The 25,407-nt window shown below is 38.5% G+C and overlaps 1 protein-coding gene across 1 annotated transcript; it reads left to right on the top strand.

The window, feature by feature from the left end:
• Nucleotides 1–6,792: 6,792 nt before the first annotated feature.
• Nucleotides 6,793–25,091, top strand: erlin2 (ER lipid raft associated 2). The gene is made up of 12 exons (XM_042000109.1): nt 6,793–6,856; nt 8,112–8,219; nt 8,797–8,878; nt 10,603–10,649; nt 10,840–10,901; nt 11,036–11,161; nt 12,186–12,259; nt 17,534–17,592; nt 19,448–19,539; nt 19,618–19,707; nt 22,261–22,340; nt 22,441–25,091. Exons 2-12 carry the CDS (start codon nt 8,113–8,115, stop codon nt 22,618–22,620), a joined length of 999 nt encoding a protein of 332 aa, XP_041856043.1. The 5' UTR covers nt 6,793–6,856; nt 8,112; the 3' UTR covers nt 22,621–25,091.
• The last annotated feature ends 316 nt before the right edge of the window (nt 25,092–25,407 follow it).

Here is a 25,407-nt window from a genome sequence, read left to right as displayed (position 1 = left end):
TGACAGCTAATGAGGCTGGACGGGCTTTCAAGCACAGCACTTAACAGAGGCCTCCATCTTCACGAGTCACGAGCTCTCCTCTTTCTTTTCTCCTTTCTTTTTTTTTCGCTCCTCTTTATTTCTTCTTCCAGGGTGGCGAGCTACCACAAGATTTCTGGGGGTGAAGAGAGAAAATAAGAGAGTCCGACAGAGATATATGAGCAGCACTCTGTTACTGTCGCACTACTACCCTCTTCCTCCTGCATGCTATTAAGCCAGAGGCTCAGCTAATATACATGAGGGAGACAGGGGGAATGCACAAGAGGAAAGATTCAGCTCCCACTCTGCTGTGCACTTTACCTCTAAGGCCAAAATACTCCACTCCCTCTGCAATTACTCTGTCATGTTTTCAAAGCCTGGAGTCACATGTCTCTCCTCACAGTCTACCTGTGATTATGTGAGAGTGATCTGTGTGAGGTTAGCTGAACTTTGTAGCCTTGGCTGTGGTGTGTTTTACCTTCAACACCCCTGGCTTGAGCTGCCTGGACCACATTCTATAATCACTACCAGAGTCTCTGGCAGAGCTGCCCTCCCCTCCCCTCCCTCGGCCCCTGGTTTCATGTCAGTCGTGATTAATGGCACTAGGGCCCCGGCGTGGCTTACGCTGCCAGTTCCAGCGATGTTCCCTTGATACTTAATGAACTCTGACAAACTTCTTTTCCCTTGCTCTGTTGTTCCCTTTAAAAATCCAGCCCCCCGCCCCCCTGCAACCATGTTTAAAATGCATGACACAGAGCTGCCACTGCATCACCTTGGGGTTAGCTCTGGTCCTTTGTAAAATTCTCAAGAGTCCGATGTCTAAAAATAAAAATAAAGCACCACAGGCATTTAGGTGTCAAGGCCTTGATTGTTTGTCTGGTATCACCAATCAAATTTACAAATTTAGAATCTGCCAGAGCAAATGAAAAATTAGCTCTCAGATTTATCTGGTTCCCAGTCTATTTAGGTGGGTGTCACTTTTTGTGGCTTGTTGGTAATAAAAAAAAAAAAGAAAAAAAAAATACATACATTGACTTTGTTCTCTTTTAAACTTACATGAAATAATGTAACATGTGTTTTTGTCAAAAGCCTGTCTTACCCATTGCAAAAAAGCTGAACTTTTTTCTTTGCTAAGTTAAGCAACCATGAAACTGCAGCCCTTAAAGGCATCCTACGTGAAAACAAAGCAATGCTTCAAAGATGGTCTCTGGCCCCACCTGCTGTTCACTTTAGGGCAGTGAAACTTCACTCAGTCTACACATCTTTGATTATGTTAATGATGAAGTGGATGCTGGAATTAAATGAAAGAGAAAATAGGAGAAATGTGTCCTTATATTTGGTTTCCATATGATATTATGCATCATTATATATATACTTAATAATTTTGAAGATTTGAAAATTTTGTTGTAATGGTTGCCATTCATCCTCACAAAAGATGTTTTAATAGTGAATATACCAATAAATATAATATTTCAGATCCTTCTTTGTCCCATTCTTTCCCATATTTTAATCCAATCCAATTAAATTTATTTATAGAGCACATTAAACACAACACTGCTGCCCAAAGCGCTGAACAATAAAACAACAAAAAATATATAAACATGCATATGTCTAAATTCACTAAAGCATAGGCCAAAAACATCAACAATCAAGAAATTATTGAATGACCAAAAACAATAAAATCTTAAAAAAAAAAAAAAAAAAAAAAACATAAAAGCATCACCTCAACTGGTGTTAAAAGCCAAAAAAAATAAGTGTGTTTTAAGAAAAGTTTTAAAAGCAGACAGCGAGCAGGTCTGTTTTATGTTTGAAGACAGCTGGTTCCACAGATTTGATGCTGCAACATTGAAAACCTCTTAGAAACGACCGAGAACTGCTGGTCAGCAGACATAAAAGTCGTGATGGAGTGTAGGGCAGAAGAAGGTAAATACGGTGGTGCTAGACCATTCAAGGCTGTATATGTTAAAAGAAGAACTTTAAAATGGACACTAAAACCAACAGGAAACCAGTGAAGTGAAGCCAGGACAGATGAGGTGTGCTCTGACTTACGGGTGCCCGTCAACAAGCCAGCAGCAGCATTTTGGACCATCTGCAGGCGAGAGAGAGCAAGTTGGTTCACCCCTACATCTAGAGCGTTACAATAGTCCAACCTTGTTGTTATAGAAGCATGAATGAGTCTCTCAAAATCCTTTTCCAAACATAATCGGCTCAATTTTTCTAGCTGCCTCAACTGAAAGAAATTGCACTAAACCACAGTATTAATCTCTTTGTCCAGTTTAAACTCAGAGTCAACCTTAATGCCCAGACTTGTAACAATGAGCTTAACAAAGAGTGACAGAGTCCAGACATGCAGGGAGATCAGTCAAGGAGCCACTGGGTTCGAACAAAATATCCTTAGTCTTTTTTTCATTAAAACTCAGGAAGTTGGAGTCCAGTCACTCTTTAATGTCCCTAAGGCACAGCAGAGCATCAACCTTAGTCTTTTTAAAGGAAGCATATATCGGCACAAAAATTAAATGAAATATCACATTTGCTTTAAATGGTGCCTAAGGGAAGCAAATACAAAGCAAAAAGAAGAGGACCAAGAACTGTGCCCTGAGGTACCACACAAGTAAGACATGACCGACGAAGACATAAAATATCCAAGACCCACAGAGAAGCATCTCTCAGATAAATAGGACTTGAACCAGCCCGGGGCAGAACCTTGTATGCCAACACAGTGCTCCAGATGCATTAAAAAAATTTATGCTCAACAGTGTCAAAAGCTGCCGTCAAATCTAAAAGCATCAGAAAAACAGTATCCTCTGAGTCTGTGGAAAATAAGATTTCTTTAAAACCTTTTAAAAGTTTCCGTACTGTGGTGGGTTTTAAAACCAGACTTAAAGACTTTCAGAACTTGTTTCTATCTAAAAAGTCCTTCAGTTGGATAATAAAAAAATATTTCTAAAATTTTGGAAAGGAAATGGAAATGGTCCAAAATGAGACAAACCGGAAGGGTCCTTACCAGGTTTTTTGATGAGTGGTTTTATGATTGTATGTTTACAATCATTAGGCTCTACACCAGAGGATAAACTGCTTTTTATAACACTGAGGACATAAGGGCCAATCACAGGCATAACATCTTTAAAAAGACGATGGGACACAACATCCATTGATGAACCTGGTGGTTTAAACTGACTAATTATGTCCTCTAGGACACTGAGGGACACTTTTCTGCTGAAATAGAGCAGAACAATGTGAAGCACACAATAGCGCAAGTGACAGGAGAGAGAACTGTCCCTTCAAACTTTCAAAAGACACCTGCAGCTTATCCCTCTTCGACTTTTGCTCACCTCTTCTACACTGTTTTCTGGCCGCACCAGTAGCATCATTCAGCCATGGCTCAACTTTAAGCTTAAGACATCAGCTTTTTAATGGGGAGACCTTGTTTAGGACAGCTTGGCAAGTTGTGTGAAACTGAGACAAAAGCTCTTCAGTATCAAAGCATATATTGAAACCTGTATTACCTAAGGAGGTAATAAATTTATATTTGGGTGTGCAACAGCACAACATTTCCACACATTGTATATTGGGGACAGGTCTGAACTTAATGCAGGGATCCAGTAGGTGTACCTTTGTCCTCCTCTGCTATGGCTCTGTAATGTGTGTTTACCTTGCTGATAAATGTATGGATGCCACAGGAAAAATGTGGACTTAAAGGCAGCATCCAACATCTCAGCGTACCTTTCTTCATTAATGTTTCCATCACAACGGCATAAACAATACAACCCCACACCATCACAGAGCCTGGCTTTTAAACTTGTATGAATTTAACTCAGATTTTTTCTAATTGATCAAAGTTTCCCATGGTAATCTCTTGCCCATGGAGTTAATAAAAGGTGTTTCTGAATCAACCACCTTCTGAAGAACTAAAGCTCACAGGTTTCCAAATTAAATATGAACCTTTGCCTTTTACACACTGAAGTTCTTTCAGATTGTTTCAGTATTTTCATTTTATTCTGCCTGAAATGTAGTTGCCAAGACAAAACATAAACTATCTTCATACTGTCAATACTGGAATAACAGAATGAGAAAATGTCTTCAAAGTATATGTGTCTACCTCAATAGCCTATTTATTTATTCATTTATTTATCTATTTATTGGTCAGTTTAGATATTTATTGGTGTAATCATCCGTTCAATCATTCATTCGTTGATTAAAAATGTTTCCACTTTTTTGTTTTTTGTTCGTTTTTATGGAGTTAAAGATTTATGGACAGATGACTCTGAATTGTATTAAGCAGTTATAGAAAATTCAGAATTATTATTATGTAAAAACATATACTAATTACCATAATTAGAAAAAGAAAAAGAAATAACTGAAAGGTTCTAAGTGAAGACATTCATTGTTCAGTCAGTATGTCGTGCAGAGGTTGTTTAGTCTGGTCCGTTATGTTCAGCAGTTCGTTCAGCATTCTTCTTTCCAACCAGAAAATTTACCAGACCAACTTTTAGAACTTTGTCCAGTTTCTTTGGGCAACTTGCAGAGTTTCCGTCATAATTTTTATTGCACATTAAAATGGCACTTCTTGCGTCAGATCCTTGGACGTCAGTAATTTACATTTTGCCGTGCACAGTTCAAGATGAGATAGGTTGTTGTCGTCTGCATCATCCCTGGTGGACTTAAGTCGTTGTCCTGTGAGTTGATGTCTTTATAAAAAGCCTCTCTTAGATTTTAACTTAGGTGTCATCCACAACCTTTTTCTCAAAATAGCTTAATTCCGCTACTTGTTTCTTCCTTAATAAATATACTGGCCACAAAACATGTAACAGCTGTGTTTCTTACAAAAGCTATATGATGGATTGTGGAGTTTTCTGTTGCCTCATTTCTGCGTCACGTCTTACTTCGCAACCATGTGGAAACAGTGTAGCAGCACTAGGCAAACCAAGGTCCTAACCTGTCTCTTCTTTTGAATTTTTATTGTTGCTCTGATGTGGCAATTCTACGTTCATATTTCCATAATACTGGTTAGCAAAAACTGTGAACACTTGCCTCTTGTATTACTAAAGTGAAGTTCTTTTGAAAGAAATATGTATTAATAAATAGTTAATAAATAAAATTGCTTTTCTATATTCAAGGACTATATTTAATCTGTATATACAACAGAATTATGGACCCAACACATATGGACATGTGCAAAAGAGGCCTAAGGCTACAGTGCCTACATAAATACAATAAAATTGAACTTGCTTTATTTTGAAATGAAGTAACAGGAAAAGTAACAGGTAGTTTACAGGTGACTTTTCTAACTTAACCATTTTTGTAAGTACAACTTTTGACCACAAAGGTGCAGAAAAACCCTGTTTTAATTATAGAAATAACTAATTATATTATATCTCTCTAATGAAAAGTATATGTATAAATAGGCTGAGTTTGCTGGCTCATTATCTGGCAGGTTTCTGGTTGGAGCATATTTTTGCAGTTTTCTGTCATTTCCATGATTAATCTTCTGAAGTTGTCGACATACATTGTAACTGCCAAAGGAAGATGGATATGACAAAAAAAAAAAAAAAAACTATTATAGTACAACTTGTGCTGAAAGCTTAGAAAAAGGTTTTTTTTTAAAAGACAGACTAAAATAAATTGTTGGCTGAGTTTGACTCCTCAAACTAAACATTGAAAGAGTTACATCACATAAATATGATAAATGACCAACAACAAAAGTGCTACAAAAAAAATAAATATGAACATTATTTAACTATTCAAATTTCCAATTGTCCTTTACTTCTACTTATTGGCACGAGAGGGCAATAAAAAAACAAACAAAAAATAAAAGCACATACTGTACTGCATCGTACAACCTCCTTGGAAGCAGATGTATGGCTGTAATTTCACTATACTACGACACAAAATAATTAGACCAAATGATTAGATTGGTAAGCACAAATGTCTTCAATCAACTAACCTATTTTCGTACAGTTTTCCATTAGTGGTTTAATACTGCAAGAGGCATGGAGGTGTAGTTACAAACTGTGACCACCAGGGGGAAACGGATGCAACTCCACCCTGTGTGTCAAGTCAAACTATCAATGTACCACCACAATGTACCACCTCCGGTACTGGCTTAAAATAAAGTTCCTAAAGATACACACACACACACACACACACACACACACACACACACACACACACACACACACACACACACACACACACACACACACACACACTTTTTTCATATAATCTTTTGGCTAAAATAAACATATCAACATGCAAAAAATACATATCATCCTGATTTCCTGATGTGGTTCTAGTTACCACATTTACCCACAAGATGGTAGTAAAACGTTAGTTAACTAGCTTCTGGCTCTTGTTTAACAATGGTATTGCTGCTTTCCTGTCAAACACATACATATTGTAATATGTTAAAAATTATTTAAGAAGTAAGTTTTTAAGGCTGCAAAGATATTATATTATCAACTGTTTAAAACAATTAATGAAAACATGTGTTGTTTTTAAAGTGAGTTTTTCCTCTTTTATTGCACACTTAATCATTTGTAAATTTATCTGCATTTAAACATGTGCAAAGTAAAACTGTTTTGAGCAGTGTGTTTACTGTAAATAGCATGATCAGAATATTTAGATTTAGAATTATAGCAGTAAAAAGGAAAAGCAAGATGAAAAGCTCAGACTGTTATGGTCCCTTTTACCGTGAAACCACAATGCTGCATCGGGATTGTCCACCAGGAGGCGCTAATGAGCTACGGTGTGCCGAGCCCTTTACTGTAACAAAACAGAAGAAGAAGCTGCCCGTCTCTTTCCTGTATTGGTGAACGTGTAGCCGTATAAAAAATTACAGGTAAGAATAGACGAGTAGACTGGACACGTGTGTCTTTGTATTTAAACTACATGCTCTGTATTGTTTCATGTGACAGTTACTCGTTAAAATGAGACGTGCTGAAGTTGTTTTACTAACTTACAACGTTAGCAAAAAGTCCAACTAAATGTGGCTGCATTTTGCGCTTTAACACCAAGGTGAGGTTTAGACATTTCTGATAATGATGTCTAAACAAGCATGGCACTTAAAATAGACTTGTATTTGAGATATACATGCATGATACATAATGAAAATACTTGCATCCTGCTAATATCGTTAGCCCCTAAGCCAAATACTCCGAACTCTGTTTAAATATTTGGATATTTTACTTTAATACCCTTGGATTCAATCACACAGATAATATTATCATGATTTTGAGATTGTATTGAAGGTTTTATAATAACACCAACCATTCGGTTTGAGCTTGTTACCCTGTTATGAATTCGTTTTGATGCAGCGTTTATTTTCATTCTTGACCTGCTGCCCATCGTCCATTTACCAGAATCTGCATGTCTCTTAATTTAATGTAGACATTTTATGGCCTACATTTCATTGCATGTCAACATTCAGACCAAAATGTTCTTAAACTCGCTTGTAGTTTTGGTCATTTCTATTGAGATCTGTGCCCCAGGGGAAATATGTCTAACTCACACAAACCAGATGCTGTGGAGCAAACACATCCAAACCACAAAACTGAATGTGTGTATTTAAGAAATGCCATTTTAATAGATCCAGAGGGACCATTTAAGAACATTACTGGATAAAAACCAATGTGGAGACAACTCCAGTGTTGAGCCATAAGGTTCGCCAGATTGTCTCTGCAAATCCTTAATAACCAAAGCTAAGGCAGCTCCTCATCTCAAGCTTGCATAACTGTAAACATTTATCTCTTAGTTTTTGCTGTATATTTATCTGTTTTTAAAACAATGTGGGTATAGCATACGTTGCCTTCACATTTTTTATGAATCACCATAGAAGTTATATTTCTGAACTTTAGCCCCAATCCAGTATTAGTGTGACAAGGTCAGAGTCCCAGCTGATGCCTGGATAAGCCTGAGCTGAGAGGAGATAAACCAGTGAGCAAGAAGCCAACTCCACTGCTTTACAGCTGCACTACTCAGGCTGCTGAGAGTTGACTGACTGGATAGGCATCTTTATTGTCACAAGTACCTGAAAGAGTGTCACCAGACTCCATCTGCTTCTTTTCACATGCCGTCTTTTACTCTTTGCTTGCCAGGATGGCACAGTGGGGTGCCATATTCTCTATAATTGCTGCTCTTGGAGGAGCAGCACTCTTGGCATCTGTGCACAAGATTGATGAAGGACACACTGGTGTGTACTACAGGTGAGCCCGCAGGATGCATTCCGTTTTATTTTGTGTGTTGTAAAAGTGATTCTATAAAGCATTTCGCACCTGCTTTAAAAGTGTTTGATCTAAGCACCTTATCTGCTACACACTGAGCACTGTAATTATTTGGAAACTAAGATTGTTCCCAGCTGTGACGTGCTGTGTTTTTAATATGAGAATCACTTGTACTGGCAGGCCCTGTTTTTCTAAGAGACAAGATTAAATCTGTTTTTTCTGTAGTTCTAAGTAAGTAAATTCTCTTTTTCACAGTGCTATTTTCAGAAATAAAAGTTATTTATGGAGAAATTAGTCAGTGAAAAGTCTTTTGTCTCCCTTCCAATGAATCTGGATAATAAAGAATGAGGACACAGGTCAAAGTAGGCGGGCAACATCCGGACTTCCCCCTAACAACAGAATAAAGAAAAGATAAAGCAGCAAACTGTATTTGTAACAAGACTTACAAAAAATTATTTTCTTCTGTTGATTCAGGACTCTGAGTTTTGCTCTGAATCCTCGGCTCACATTCACAACAGTCAACTGTTTTTCTGTGTTTGCCCTTGTCTGTGTGGCACAGGGGAGGGGCCCTCCTGACCTCCACCAGTGGACCTGGTTTTCATCTTATGCTTCCTTTCATCACCACCTACAAGTCTGTTCAAGTGAGTTGGCTGCAGTTAGACTGTAATTTTGTCCCATTTGTCTTTGCTTCAGGTAGTGTTCATTTCAGGTCAGGTCATGTTCGTTTCAGGTTCATTTTGAGACCGAACATTCGATGGATGCAGAGCCTTGATTATATTATTTCTTGTATATCAATTCTGTAGAGCACAGCCACACCCTGTTTTACACAGATTAGTAGAGGGTTTCTGTTGAAAACTAGTGTATGACATAAATTAGTTAAATCACAAAATGTTGCCAAAACTTTATAAAAGTATTATTTAAATAGCACGGCAAAGATTTCCAAGCCTAAACCTCTGATTCTGACTCAGTATGACGGCACAGTGACATTTATTATGCACATTCATGGAGCCATTGTTCCCCTGCAGCAACCCAAGGCTACAGTTATCATTCAATTACTGCTTTTCAATATGGTATTACTTGAGTTAAGGTGATAAGAATGCTGTGGACATGACAGTGTCTTTATTTTAATTGTGGATTCATTAGGTTTATATCAGAAATTGCCGTCCATATAAATGTGATCAGTGTCGTGCAGCACAAGAGCCTTTTCACACCTGATTTCTTTGTCTGATGGCTTATATTTCCCTTGAATTTTGGCAAAATTCTGTGTGAGAGCTGCAGAACTTCCTATGAGCATTACACTCAGATTTGTTATGTCTTAAAAGCACTCGATGTAACAGGATTTAACATACCCAGTGAGTCGGCTTCATCACACCAAACCATCTGGGAAGTTTTCCAATGAAAATGCAAAAAGCATTAAAAAGAAAACATCTTCTGATCAACAACAAGCTGCAGTGAGAAGACTGGAGCTGGTTGGTGAGATCAAACCATTCACATGAAAAGCATTCAGTTTAAACAGAAGATATCAGATGGGAATCAAATACTTTTTCACACAATGGTATACATGTTTGCTTTTCTGTGTATATTTATTTAGCAAGTGTGTTTATTTAGTGTGTGTAAGGTCTACATCTATAGACTTGCATAAATATCTACCATGCTGCCATAAACCTTGACGTTATTAACACAGTGGTGTTGCATTCTTTTAAATGAATGAATAAATGGTACCAGCTGTCTGCTTCTGACGTTAATAGCTCAGGATGTTTTGAACATCAATCTGTTTGTTGTACGTAATCTATATAATTCCCCCATTATCTCTTTATTACTGTTTATTGCGGCATTGCAGAGCTATATCACATCATACAGTGCCTGTTCAGTATTTTGTTTATCAAAGTGACAATAGGAGAGTTTTGAGGTGAAATAAAATATTGCAGTCTGACTCACAGGCTGAGCAAAGAGGCCTGTGAGAAAGCGTAACTAAATCTATACTGAACTGTTTACTCAGGATGAGGCAGCCATCCGGCGCTGCTCTGCAGTTCCAAGAAGGGAAATAGAAACTTTTCAACTTCACACAGTGATTTTTAAAGATAAACCTGAGACTTAAGCTGTTGACACATTTTGAGGTAGAGATGTTGTCTCTGCTTATTGTGATGTCGTGTTAGACCCCAATCAGTTCATCTGTTGCTGTTTATCCTGTGTGAACTTCTGAAGTCCAGCTGTCTTTAATTTTACCCCCTGATGACAAACAGTGCTGATGATTTCACCACTGTACGTCTGCTGTGTAGCAGTGACCTCAGGAACACAAGAAGGAAATGTAAAAAAAAAAACACATTAAACCTGTGAACATTTTTGTTTTTTTAATATTTTGCAGACGACGCTGCAGACAGATGAGGTGAAGAACGTACCATGTGGTACAAGGTAGGTTTGCGGTTTTAACTTGGATACATGTGGAATAGATCTACGGCATTTAGTGTCAATTATGTGTCCCACACAATACATCTGACCAAGTATTACGCCACCACATCACTGCTCAAACTAAACACACAGCCACTTTGGCTTCACGCAGGTCTTTAGTAAATCTGACATGATGTTATGTCTTGTCTTTCAGTGGAGGAGTGATGATTTACTTTGACCGCATAGAAGTGGTGAACTACCTCATACCAACAGCAGGTATACCACATATAAACCCTAAAAAGAAAAAGCAAAAAAGCTTTTGGATTCTGCAGCAGAACTCACAATTACTTCATCAACATGGATGAATCATTCCTGTCGTTATTTGCTGTTGTTTGTTTTATTCTCTGCAGTATACGACATTGTGAGGAACTTCACAGCAGACTATGACAAAGCTTTGATATTCAACAAAGTGCACCATGAACTTAATCAGTTCTGCAGCGTTCATTCACTGCAGGAGGTCTACATCGGCTTGTTTGGTGAGTAAGATCTGCTGCAAACTGGGTGGAAACTAAGAACTATCTGACTTACACTCTTTTCCCTTATTTCTTTATTTTAATGTGCACAGCTACAACTTCCTGAATATCAAGTTTGCTTCATTGGGCACCAGTCCAACTAGTCCTCACAAAATTATCACAACCAATGTGCAGGCACACCAGTAAAAACAGGAGTAAAAGCTGATAATGTTCTGACCAAATGTGAGGATGAATTAAAGTTAATAAAATTTAGTTTTATACCTTCATGTCTACCAGAACCTCCTGGAAAAGAGAGATCATGTGTGCTGTAGCTCCCAGCTGTGCAGACAGTTGTGGTGTTTTATGGTGCATTCACACCAAATAGTTCACCAGACTTGGTACAACCGAAAACTCAGTTCAGTTAGCGGTCTGAGTTTATCTTCCACACTGCATTTAATGAACTGGACATTTTGAATAACCTATTTACGTCCACACCATAGACTGTATATAAAAGATGGACGGAGCCTCCGTGACGTCACCCGCAGGTTTCTGAAGAGCAAAAGTGAAGCTCGTTGGGTGTTCCCACCATCGCCATCTTGGTAGCATCACGCATGTCGTTAGTCTTGGAAAATCCAAAAATGGGCAAAGAGGTGGAGCTGAGAGGGAGACTGTGAAGGTGGGGGGTCGTAGTTGATCCATGTCGGATGTTCCTCTGAAGAAAGGTTGTACAACATGCTTTGTGTGTGAGGGAGAGTCAACCTGTGTTATTATTACTTGGTTAATTCTGTGTGGCTGACTTGATGTGTAAAAGGACACACTGATGTGGAACTAGGTCACCTCTGTTTGGCACGTATGAACTATCAGGGAGGAACACTGGAGGGTTAGTGACAACGTTTTTTTTTTTGTTTCTTTGGGTTTTTTTTTAAGAAGTGAGGTGCAACAGATATGTGAAAAGGCTCCTCTGAAATTTGAGAGTATTGAAACTTATCTCATACCACTGATGTTTGAAAAGGACTCAGACACTCTCTTCTCATATGTTCACTTGCAGACCAGATCGATGAAAACCTAAAGCTGACACTACAAGAGGATCTAACATCCATGGCGCCTGGGCTAATCATACAGGTACTACTAGACCACCAGTTCAGTCTGGGCAGCAGCAGGACTAGCACGATTTTAGCCTGGATGTCTCTTTATCCTTAGCTAAGTAAAACTAGGTATTGCTGAATGTCTCTATTGCTGCATCATGTTTGTTTAACCTGTGCAAACGGCACAGTGCAGGCGTGCATTAACTTGTTATCTTTATGAGTTTGCAAGCAGCACCAGCAGAAATTGCTAAAAAAAATTTAAGGTTAAATGCTTTCACAGTTCCAGCTCTGATTTCTCTGAGACTGTTTGGACAAAATCCAGATTTGCTGCTTTGATATTTCTTGTGTGAACCATCACTAAGAAAGTGACAGTAATGTTCAAAAGTCTTGAGCCACAGTCCTTGAAGCTGCCCATATTCAGAATAATGTGTTTATTTTTATTTGTTTGTCAGGCCACTTAACAATGACCTATGGTTCGTTAAAGAGCTGAAAAAGGCATCTAAGTGAATGGATGACCCAATGTTGTCTACGCATAATAGACCCATTTTAGACCTGCCCTCTGACCTGCATTTAATATCCCAGGCAGCTTTGTGTGTGGAAAATTCCAGTTATGTGGAAGACATCCTAAATCTGCAGTGTTGTGCTGATGCCAGTAATTTCAGTAATGGCTGAAGCAATCTGCCAAAAGTGGTGTGAATCAATTCAGTGAGAAATGAGCAGACATTACTACCTAATGACTCTTATTTCTGGCAACAGACACAACATATAAATATGATTCAGATTATCTGTCCACATAGAATATTTAAAAGCTTGCTTATTGAGTCTGTTTTAGTAAATCAACTCCTCTCTAAGAGTCAAAACTCTTTAGTAGGGCTGGACAATAATTCAATATCAATATATATTGCAATATACTTTAATGCAATAACGGTGATATGGGTTTTGAACACATTTCCGATATTTCAATATACATACAGTATACCATTACAGCCTTTTCATTGACTGGCGTTCAAGCTGGTTAGTGATTCAAGCCGAACAGAAAGAGCCGCAACACATTGGCTATGTAAGTGGTGACGTACTGAGAGACACGGAGCCCGACCAAACCCAGCAGCAGTTGGTTGTGCTCAACAGGAGGTAGAAGGCTAGACTAGGCTAAGCTCCAACGCTGCTAGTTTTAGCTACAAAACGAGTGTTCATGATAATGCAAACATGACTGAACAAACGAAGAGAACGCAGACGAAATAGTTGATAAGAGAGCAAAGAATGACTCGATAGCACGAAAGTGTGTTGCCAACTCAGCTACTTTGTCCTGTTTGTTCCCCGACTTTTTTTAAGCAACTAGCGACTTATTCTGGGATTATTGAAGAACTGTAACGTAATTTTACTTTTCTCAACGAGGATCCTCTGTTAAGAATGTTAAATACATTCTTTTATATATATATATATATATATATATATATACTTTTTTTTTTTTTTTTATTAAACAATGAGTGCATTTACTTGACAGTCAAAATCAGTTATCTGGGAGTATTTAGATTACTGTAATAATCTGATCTGACACATCTACATTCATTTCTTAAGTACCATAACAATGCAGGGTTTCCCCACATTCACAGCCAGAAATGCTGTGATGGAAAAAAAATAACAAAATAAATAAAGATAAAAAACCCAGAGGACAAATGTCCTGATAAAAGCGTTTCATTCAGTGGAGTCACTCTAAATTAGGGCTGCAACGATTAGTCGACGTTGTCGACAATAGTCGACAATAAAAATAGTCGACAACGAATTTAGCCGTCGACTATTGTCGGCAAAAAAAATAAAAAATAAAAAAAAACTACAGAGTGAGACGATAGGTGTGTCCCAATTCAGGGTCTGCACACTTCGAAGTGCGGATTCGTCGGCCACATACGTCATCGCGGTGCGCGAAGTACTGTCCCAATTCACAGAATTTGAAGGACCCTCCGAATCCACCCTTCGAATCCGCACTTCGTTTGGCCTCAAACGAAGGATGCTTGTGATGCATCCTTCGCGGCCTCTTTTCTCCCATAATTCGTTGCGCACAGGACGGTGGCGAATCAGCAACCTCACAAGAGTCTTATTAAGTTTAAATAAAGTTTTATTTTAAAAAAAAGTTCGTTTTTTTAACTACACTTTAGTATAAACGTTACAAAACCAAGTACATTTAAAGCATGTTTGTTAAATGGTGACATTAAAATTCGGTAATATTTGATATTCAGATACTTTTAAGGGGTTAATGAAGTGTGTACCGGCTGGAAAACAACAGAGCCTCAAACCGTTTTTTTTTTTTTTTTTTAACTGTCGGTGTTGCCGCTCCGTGTTCAGCGTCTACTGACGTTTCCTACGAGTAATTTCTGAGGTTTAAGTGATTAAACGTCCTGTGTTGTTGCTATGGGAAATTCTTGTAGACTAGGTAGGCTGTCCCATTTCACGAACGTTAAGCAGACTTCGAAGTGTGTAGACTACGGAGGACACTCTGTAGCCTACGTAGTCTGCGCACTTCGAAGTGTGCAGACCCTGAATTGGGACACAGCTGATGTCTCACTCTGTATTTTTTCCCCCCTCTTTGCGCATGTGCATTGTGCAACTCTCAGCAGAGATAGGATTAGAAGACGATAGCTGTGTCCCAATTCAGGGTCTGCACACTTCGAAGTGCGCAGACTACGTAGGCTACAGAGTGTCCTCCGTAGTCTACACACTTCGAAGTCTGCTTAACGTTCGTGAAATGGGACAGCCTACCTAGTCTACAAGAATTTCCCATAGCAACAACACAGGACGTTTAATCACTTAAACCTCAGAAATTACTCGTAGGAAACGTCAGTAGACGCTGAACACGGAGCGGCAACACCGACAGTTAAAAAAAAAAAAAAAAAAAACGGTTTGAGGCTCTGTTGTTTTCCAGCCGGTACACACTTCATTAACCCCTTAAAAGTATCTGAATATCAAATATTACCGAATTTTAATGTCACCATTTAACAAACATGCTTTAAATGTACTTGGTTTTGTAACGTTTATACTAAAGTGTAGTTAAAAAAACGAACTTTTTTTTAAAATAAAACTTTATTTAAACTTAATAAGACTCTTGTGAGGTTGCTGATTCGCCACCGTCCTGTGCGCAACGAATTATGGGAGAAAAGAGGCCGCGAAGGATGCATCACAAGCATCCTTCGTTTGAGGCCAAACGAAGTGCGGATTCGAAGGGTGGATTCGGAGGGTCCTTCAAATTCTGTGAATTGGGACAGTACTTCGCGCACCGCGATGACGTATGTGGCCGACGAATCCGCACTTCGAAGTGTGCAGACCCTGAATTGGGACACACCTATCGTCTTCTTTTTTTTTTATCTCTGCTGAGAGTTGCACATGCGCCATAAAGTCCGCCAGGGGAAAAATATGGTGCCGGACAGGGAGGAAAACCTTGGCGGAGAATGTTAAAAGTGTGGGATAACTTCACGTTAAACTTACAAAATAAATTAAATGCATGTGAGATTTGTAAAGCGGACCTTGTGTACCACGGAAGTATGTCTGCAATGCTCGAACATTTAAAGAGGAGGCACGTCGGACATACTTAACAACCTCATGCAAGATTTCAAAGCTGAAAGTGAAATAAGATCCATATATAATAATCATGAGATACATAATCCGATTGGTCGACTAGTCGTTTTAATAGTCGGTGACTAATCGACCATCAGAATAGTCATTAGTTGCAGCCCTACTCTAAATATTCTTAAAGTTCAGATCTCAGATAACATGTTGATGTTAATAAAAGCTACAAAGAGTACTGGATCCATTTAAATTGTGCGCGTTTCCGTGACGACCGTCTGAGTAACACCAGAGCAGGAGAAATCCTCCATCTGCTCCTCACTGGAGCAAGATGCTTCCATCTTCAGCTGCCTGAGAGAATCTAGAAAACTCTCATACTTTTGTCTGATTTTCAGCTGGTTGATGTGTTTTCCTACACGTGCACTCTGTCCTCTGACAGAAACCTGTGTGTGCACGCATGTGTGTGTGTGTGTGTGTGCCATGGACACAGAGAGCAGCTATGACATTATGTCATGTAAATCAGATAAATAGCATCAGACTGTTATTGTTTAGTAAAAGGACGAAGTGTTAACCTGTTCTAGAGGGAATGTGACTTTAAATTACCATATCGGATTTGTTTGAAAGGTGCGCAGTGACATCACTTCCTGTTGTGGAAGTGATGGCGCTGATAGCATTAGCCGCTAATATGAGTGCCGCTGTCTTAACGTTAATTTCTAATGTGAGCGGTAATATGCTGCAAACGACTTTATAGGTGAAAATTGTGTACTGTAAACACACTACAGTGAATCCCTTTTAAAATTAACAGAAAATTGCCAAAAATCTTACATCAAAATAAAGATTTTTTTTAACTACCTAATGGTCACTAACTTCCCTCTGAAGTACACTTCTATCACTGGTGAATGAAAACATCTGAACTTGACATCCTCTCGGCAGCAGAAGCTGATTGGATGGAGGCAACACAAGAAACCAGTTGTGTGTATATATGCTAAGCTCTCACCAAGTCTTGATAAGTCACACGAGAGTAGGGTCATATTAGCGAAAATGGGGACGTATAAAATAATGACTCTCTCAAGTTTTATTAATCGATATTGGATTTATTCAATTTGAATCTATTAAAATCGATTAATCAATTTTTTAACCCAGCCCTAATATTGGTATTACTTTTTCTTTTCTTTTTTTTTTTTCGCCAGTGGCTCAATTATTTTTGTTCAGTACTGTATCTTTCCTCCTTCGTCACCTTGATGTTTTCCATTTAAGGGAAATGTTTCCCTGAACAGCAGTACAGAACCAGCCTAGTGAAGCGAGTACTGGCAGTATCAGTCTAATGAAACCCAGTCCTTGTTAGCATTTCATATTCTTCTGACATTTTCAGTCTATAAAACTTCTGGAGCAGTCATTATAACAACACTAGTCATTTCCTCAGAAAAGTTAAATATTGGGCCACATTATGACTCATTTAAGAGGGCCTGAGTGTTTTTTCCCTGTGTTGAATTCCCTTTCTCTCCACAGATGCACTCATCTTTTCCTGAGTTTGCATTCCTCACTGAGCTGATTTTTGCTTCCTGTAAATCTACAGAATCTGTTTAAATAACTCAGGGGATCAGACTTTGTTTCTGGGCATGCTTCCAGATGTCATCTTTCTTTTTTCCCTCACCTCCTCTTGTGCATAAAATGTCTTTTTATAGCTATTTTTCTTGTTGCATCCATGCTTTGTTTATCTCTTGAAAGTGCCTTTCTCTCTCTCTCTGGTTTACAGGCGGTGCGTGTCACTAAACCAAATATCCCAGAGAGCATTCGCAGGAATTATGAGCTCATGTGAGTTTTCTTTTTCCCAAAAAGAAAGGTTCACTTATCCCCCAATTTTCCCCTTCAAACTCCATACCATGTATTTATTTCACCAAATCCTCCCTTTGTGTCCTCCTTGTCCTGTAGTCACCAACCAAAGTTTGCTGGTTTACAACATTATGTGAGCATGCAGCTCTGGTTTCATGAATCAACATGTGCACAGTCATACTTACAGTAAATTACGCACTCTTCAAGTGAGGTACTTACATTGTGCAATGCACTGATCTTTGTGATCAGAGCAAATGATGTTTAGATTGGTTTGAAGGATGCTTGCTCAGCTGGGATGTCTTCAAGCTCTATTGAAAAACAAAACAGGCTCTCTGCAGACTCCATCCTGCATAACTACTTATGTGTCCCAAGGTTTCATCAAAATGAGACAAAAGAATACAGATATGCCATCAGGGTGTTAAATGCTAGTGACAGTGCTTTGTGTGAGGTGTTACATGTGTTTCTTTAGGTTTTAATCTATTTTATCTATTTATTTCTGCTGTTTCAATTAGTCCCTGATGGTGAAACTGCTGCACTAATGGCTGGATCATTTAGCTGCTGATGCTCTATCCTGTACATTAATCTATGTGGAATGTGTGGATTATGTCCTGTACTTGGCTGCGACTCATGTTTGCAAACTGAATTGCCCCCTAGGGGATAAATAAAATGTTCTAAATCTAAAACAATAACAATTTTTCACTCTTAAACCAAGATTCACTGAGCCAGATTTCCATCTGAGGTGATCTGAGAGGCTCACAGAGAATTCCCAATTCCCTTCATATTCTGAAGTACTCCATGGAGGAGGAACTGGCATGTGAGGAGCTACAGTCATGGATAGCTGAAGCGATATGGTTTTAGGAGACATAAGGTCATGGGAAGACAGGGAAAGAAAAAAATAACAGACATAACAGAGATCAGAGTCCTTAAACGGAGCGATCTATGTTTTATCTGTGATGTGAAAATTTGACTTAAAATCTTGAAATTGGTTTTATCATTGAACCAATATCTAAATAGAAAAGTAAAAGGTTCAGATATATGAGCAACATTCCAGTCAGTGTGATAGCTGGGGCTGCTTGGTGAAGATAAGTTGGATCATTTGGGGATAAAAATCGTGTATTGTATGAAAAACTCATGCATCATTCTGCTCTTTTTCATTTGTTCTTGCAGTTATTCACTTTTTCACGTCAGCCTGTCTTGTGACTACAAAGGGTTCAGCCATGAATGCTGAAGTTGATTCGTTTTTTAGTGGATATTAAGACTTTGGATGAGCATGCTTATTGTTTTACTTTCTAATAACTGGGTCTAAACAGGTTTAAATCAGTCCTGAGTTTGTTTGACATTGTGGATGTTAGTGCTGCTTACCCTGCTGTGGATGATAATTATTTTTATTTAAAACGGTCATTGCATCATTTTAACAAAGATGTCTGTTGAAGTAAGTTCCAGGTTGCTGAAAGCATTTAGCAGTTTTAATTTAGAGGGTCTGTAAGGAAATGAACAGGCATCAGAGCGTGACTGGTGTGTTTTCTTTGGTATTTGTATTTTTCCACTGAGACTGAAGGGAAAATCCCAAATTTGGTTTGCTGATTAAGCTTTTTGGTCCATGTTTCCAAAAACTTGTCCACTTTTTCTCATTATTATAGAAATCATTTTCTGAATAAATCTCTGGCTTTCTTGGAGGATTTACTTTCAGTTCCTGTAGTTCAGACTTGACGGGAAATTGAAACTGGTGGCAAAAGTCAAGCTCAGTAAGCAGCAGTGATCTGCAAGGATGGAATTTGCATGCATGTAGGAGTGAACAACAAGAGTCTTTAATGTAAATGTGAGTTTTTGTTTGCAGGGAGAGCGAGAAGACAAAGCTGCTGATTTCCCAACAGACACAGAAGGTTGTGGAGAAGGAGGCAGAGACAGAGAGGATAAAAGCTGTGATCGGTAAAGAGAATCACATGAAGATATAAATCATTCTAGAAAAGACATGCTCTAAGTAAATTTTAATGTTTTATTTTATAGAGGCTGAGAAGGTGGCCCAAGTCGCAGAAATCAAGTTTGGACAGAAGATCATGGAAAAGGAAACAGAAAAGAAGATTTCTGAAATTGAAGGTTAGTGATGGAAGAATGACTGCTTTGCATTAAGTGTTGATAGGTAAGCTGTTCTGAGGTGAAACTAACAAAAAAAGCAGTGTAACTGTTTGAACTTTCTGTCAATTTAATCTACAACCCCAATTTAAAAAAGTAGGAATGATGTGTCAAATTAAAACAGAATGCAATGAATTGCAAATCATAGAAACACATATTTGGAACATAAACAACATGTCAGGTGTAGAAACTGAGACATTTTATCATTTTCTGGAAAATATTGGCTCATTTTAAAATTGATGGCAGCAACATTTTAAAAAAGTAGTTCCATTGTAGCATCATCTCTTCTTTTAATAGGATGCAGGATTGTAGCTGCTCCATAATCTTGGACCTTCATTGCCAGATGCTTAATGCTCCAAATGTTTTCTATTGGTGGAAGGTCTGGACTGCAGGCAGGCCAGTTCAGCAGCCAGAATCCTCTCCTGTGAAGCTGGGCTGTTGTGACAGATGTGTGTGGTTTAGCACTATCTATATGGCATCTTTGCTTTCTGTATTTATTTCCATTTTACACACCGTCCCAACTTTTTTGGACGGTGTGGTAGTAGTTTCGACATGAACCCAGTAATAATTGCATTCATATGAAAGCGTGTCCACTTTCCTGTTTTAGTTCTTTCATGTACAGCCACCAGATTTTGAAAAAAACTTTCAAAGTTTGAAGTCACATGACTTAGAAAGACAGTAATGTACAAACAGACAAATAGAAGCCTATCTAATTACACCAAATAATCTTATTAGGTCATTTTTACATTATTACCTTCTCATAAGATGAGATGTCAAAAAAATCTATGAAATTTTTAATAATTAAAAAAATGCCTTAAAATGATCCCAAATATATCAGCTGCTGTATTATCATCCACACATACATAAAAATGATGAATGATTACCTAAAATATTCAAGCTTCAAGTTGCAGTGGCTTGCAAAAGTATCCACACACCTTCTCCATTTCTTTCTATTTTGTTGCCCCAAAACCTGAAATTAGAATAAATGTTAGGAGGGAGGTCTCACAACAAGACACAAGAAAGGGCAAGCGAGACATTATATTTAAAAGACAGACAGACTGGGGAAAAAAAGAACATTTTAGTGTGGATTGTATGCATCCACTGATCATATCTTTGTAGAGCTTAGTACAAGGGAACACCTGCAAGTCTCATAGTGCTGTGTCTCTATGAGTTTGACTTGTCAAGCTGCTGGGGTGTTTTTTTGTTTTTGTTTTTGTTTTTCCATCCTTACAACCTGAACTGCTCCAGCTCCTTCAATTTGCTGGTCCATAGCAATCTTTATGTCCTCCCACAGAGTCTCCTCTGGATTGAAGGCTTGGTTTTGAAGAAGCCATTACAAAACGTTTCATTATTTCCTCTTAAATCACAGGGTGTTGCTTTACCGATATGTTCAGTCGTTATTTATAAACCTGCACAGAACAGAAATTAATGTAATACACTGGGGGGGTGCATATTTATTCACCCACATTGCTATGAGGTCCCCAAATAAGATCTAGTGCTACGAATTTAATTCCCATAGTTGGTGATTTCAAAATATGATGCATGTGAGTGTGGGGGGACTTTGGAATGAGGGGGATGGATACATTAGCAAGTGTGCGTCAGTGGTGGAAATATATAACATTACAAAGGTCACTGTTACACCAACACCACAGACCTCGCTGCACTTTTCTCTCCTTTCTGGTCTTCTTCTCCTTTGTTTGCATTTCCACAGCTCACTCTGCACTCGGGTTCAAACTGAAGCCAAATTGAAGTCGTAGTATTTGTCTCACAGTAGGGTCCAAAGACCAGGTCCATTACCGCCATCTGATGTCACATAATGCATTTGGACATAAACAAAACTGACAAACTACAAGTGAAAGGATTTTTTATGATGTTTTAAAAATAAGGATATCTTGTGTACTTTAAATATCAGATCTACATACCCATTAATCTAATAAGTCACACAAGTCTTGTTGTTCCATAGTGATTTTACAGGTTTACAGTTTCTTTATTTTTTGTGTTTGTTTTTGAAGGCCTAAGTCTATGACCCGATTTCAATCCAATCAAAGGAACAGTTGAACTTTTTGTGCCTCATGAGAACCTTTATGTATCAGGCATGTCTAAGTAAGAAGACAGAATGTGTCGTGTAAAACCATGAATATTTCTGCAGGATGCTTTAAATAAATGGACTGTAGCGCTTTTCTAGTCACGTTGACCAGTCATCACGACTGTTTGCACAGCCTTCCTAATTCTGATGAGGACACCGGTGAGATGAAACAGTCATCAATTTTATCCATCTGTGTTTAATTGCCTAATGGAAAGCAAACACGAACACTAACAAACTCAGGATATGAAGCAGAGCATTAAAGCTCATTCTTATATAAAAAAAAACAGTGGCCCTCTGAGTTAACAGGGTTGTTTATTTCTCAGCAGAGTTGTTTGAGTGCTTGGGAGCTTATGTTGAGGTCAGATGCTTGTTGTAGCTCTCAGCCCTTAGACCATCTCTGACTCTTGACAGTGTTTGTTTGTAATTGACAGACAACGCTTTCCTGGCCCGGCAGAAGGCCAAAGCAGATGCAGAGTTCTACACAGCTCAGAGAACTGCAGAGGCCAATAAGGTAACGACACAGTCCATCATCCCGTGTTGGTCCGGTCTATCAGGTACTAATATTTCCATGGTGCTCTTGCTTATTCTGATCTTTGTTGTTCGTCTTCCAGGTGAAGTTAACCCCTGAATACCTGCAGCTAATGAAGTACAAGGCCATTGCAGCCAATAGTAAAATCTACTTTGGGAATGACATTCCTCAGATGTTCGTGGACTCCGGCTCTGCGGGGAGCTCTATTAAGGCCTCCGCAGCCCTGGACATTGTTGGTGAGCAGGTCCTGGACCTGGATTAACAAGAAAAGGCGGAACAAGCCAAGGGTGGAGGGCTATCTTCTTGTGGGCCAGGATGGAGGCTGGCACACGGGATTGATGGTTTGACTGACAGAAGCTCTGCTGTTCAGGGCTTGTATTTCTCCAACACTCCTGAATCACTGCTGAAATCACACTGCTGACGTTTGACCAGGATGTAAAGTTCTCCAGCCTCACAGCAGAGAACCTGAGTTTTCAAATTAAGCCTTCCCTGTTTCTAGTCCTTCCTGACAGTGTCACTTACTTCAAATTAGTAGATAATTGCAGCACTTGTTGGTGTGTAATAAGTCCCTTTTTGCTTTTAATCAAAGGAAAATTTAGAAGACTTGGCCTTGCTGTAAAACAACATTTTCTTGGACCTTTTTCACAAATATGAATACTTACAAAAATTTTTGCATTGAAAATGACTTAGAATTAATCTTAATTAGGATTTTAGGTGCAAAGACCAACAATCACCAAAAAAAAAAAAAGACATGGCCTTTTTTATAAAGGGCTTAAAATGAGCCCCATCGTTTTTTTTATTTATAGTCACTGATCATATTCACCTTGTGGCAGACATATTACATGAAATTCTGTTTCCTACAGGCATCGGTGGACAAAAGCAGCCCTGTAATTTCCAGCATTAGCCAATGAATTGGCTACTTTTATCAGCTATTTACTGTAGCCATTAAACTAATGTCAGCTCAGTGAGTTGGTCATGAACACTGCCTCTAAATGACCTTTTTAGAGCCAACATCTGTCTCCATTTAACACAAAATTCTCCTGAAATTGTTATACAACACACTTTCACTGGTGCGCTAAAAGGCTGAGAGCATTATTATACACTAAACGATAAATAGACTACTCTTCTCAGAGGCTTTCACATCTTTAACTTGGAATTAAAAATGAAAATGCAAACTATTCTTGCACATAGAGTTCTAAGCTTCATAATAGGGTCAGATGTGTTGTAAAGACAGAGTTTCTCAGCAGGACATTTGTCTCAGTATCATTATTAGAGGAAACATCTGGAAGCAACAATGAAAACTTTCGTCTTAACATTTGTGGAAGGTGCTTTGGATATATTTTGGATGAGCCTGTGTTTTTTTTTTGTTTGTTTTTTTTTTTTGCCTGAGTTTGTGGAGCAGTGAAAAAGCTTGATGTTCAAGCCAAATCCTGTGTTCATAGAAACAAATAATCCTTTGAGGCGTTCTCTTACTTGCTGTGAGGTTTGGTTTGGCAGTTTCAGCCTCTGCTGCCTTAACCTCAGATGCTCCAATTCAGGGCAGAAGCCGTTCAGTGGACAGGGATGTGTACTGGTCACATTAATTAAATTTGCAGATGAAAGAAAATGAGGGAATCCAAGTTTTAATCCAGAAAATATATATATACGATATATAGTTCCATCTGGCCAGCTGGATAAATTTGGATCCTGAACACAACAGTAGACATCACAAGCTTGATGAATGTATTGATGGTAGCTGCTCACTGTCCAGTAACGTGACTGCATTTTATGTTTTGCTTTTTGAACACAGGGAATCTACTAAAAGTTCACTGAATATGTGCAGCTGTGTGAAGTTGTAACACATTTTTATGTATATGTGAGTAGCACAAACATGCTGGATAAGGACGACTGTATCTGTTGGTAGCTTTTGTTACAGGATTTTTTTTCATAAAGGAACATGACAAGAAAAATAGTCCATTGTTCTGTATTTTTCATAACCAAATGACAAACATCTCTTTTTTTTTTCTTTTTTTTTGTATTGTACGTTTTTTTTTGTTTGTTTTGTTTGTTTTTTTTTTTTTTTCTTTCTTTAATGAACCTGTGTTATGAATCTAACAAGATCCTCCACAAGATGTGTTGAATATTCAGAGGTTTTGGCAGCAAGTCATTGATCGGAAGCAGGAAGAAGAAACAGCTGGAACTTTGATATTAAAACATACCAAAGTGGGGAAAAAAACTGATGGAAACTTTTATCACTGTGGACACAGAAATATTAGAAAAAAGGACCAAAGGAGAAAAAAAAAAAGCTATCTGCTACTTGTGCTTCTGCAATGCTCTGTTGAAGGATGACTGTTTCCTGTCTTTATGTTTTTGGTAGTTTTGCATCAGCAGCAAATTTCACTAAATGCCTGGTTGAGTTGAAGACCAAATGATGCATTTTTCAAACCCATCGAACACCCAGAGCTGAGTCCTGTAACTTGGTCGTGTTACAGGCAGCGCTCGCCCTCAAGTTTCCAGAGAATGTGGCAACTTTCTTTTCTTCTGAATAATTTAGACTCGTGATGAGTGAACGAGCTGGATTCTTTTGCACTTAACTTCATTGGTGAATGTACAATTGAGATATTGTCTTATGACAATAAAGAACTGTTTTTCTGTCTGAAAAGTGTAGAATTGTGGAGCTTTTTCTTTATTGATAAAATGAATTGTAAGAATTTTTTTTATCATAAAGACTGTAGAAATAAGATTCAAACAATAAAATTAATTGAACCTAAAATTTTATACAGTAAATCTGCATCTTTTCAGGATATTTGGTAAATGATCATTTAACTTCTTTAAATAAAAGTACTATGCCCCACTCCCCCCCCCCAACACACACTCATACACGTATACACACACACACTCATATTTTCCTTACTAAGAGCCAGACTTTCCTGCAGTTTTTTCTCCCGGTGAGAGGCGCCGAGCAGATGTGGGCATGCTCATTGCCCCCCGACTTGGTGCCTGTACGTTGGGGTTTACCCCGGTGGACGAAAGGGTAGCCTCCCTCCGCCCTCGGGTGGGGGGACGGGTC

The sequence above is a fragment of the Melanotaenia boesemani genome, chromosome 11, assembly GCF_017639745.1.
Source record: "Melanotaenia boesemani isolate fMelBoe1 chromosome 11, fMelBoe1.pri, whole genome shotgun sequence".
NCBI lineage: Eukaryota > Metazoa > Chordata > Actinopteri > Atheriniformes > Melanotaeniidae > Melanotaenia > Melanotaenia boesemani.
Note: the sequence above shows the minus strand (reverse complement) of the source record. Positions and strands in the feature narration are given on the sequence as shown.

Excerpts from the sequence above, each read along its gene's own strand:
- erlin2 (XM_042000109.1), top strand. The coding sequence starts at position 8,113 with ATGGCACAGTGGGGTGCCATATTCTCTATAATTGCTGCTCTTGGAGGA. Across the intron at positions 12,260-17,533 it reads CGCCTGGGCTAATCATACAG|GCGGTGCGTGTCACTAAACC; the intron begins GTACTACTAGAC and ends TCTGGTTTACAG. Across the intron at positions 22,341-22,440 it reads GAACTGCAGAGGCCAATAAG|GTGAAGTTAACCCCTGAATA; the intron begins GTAACGACACAG and ends TTCGTCTTCCAG.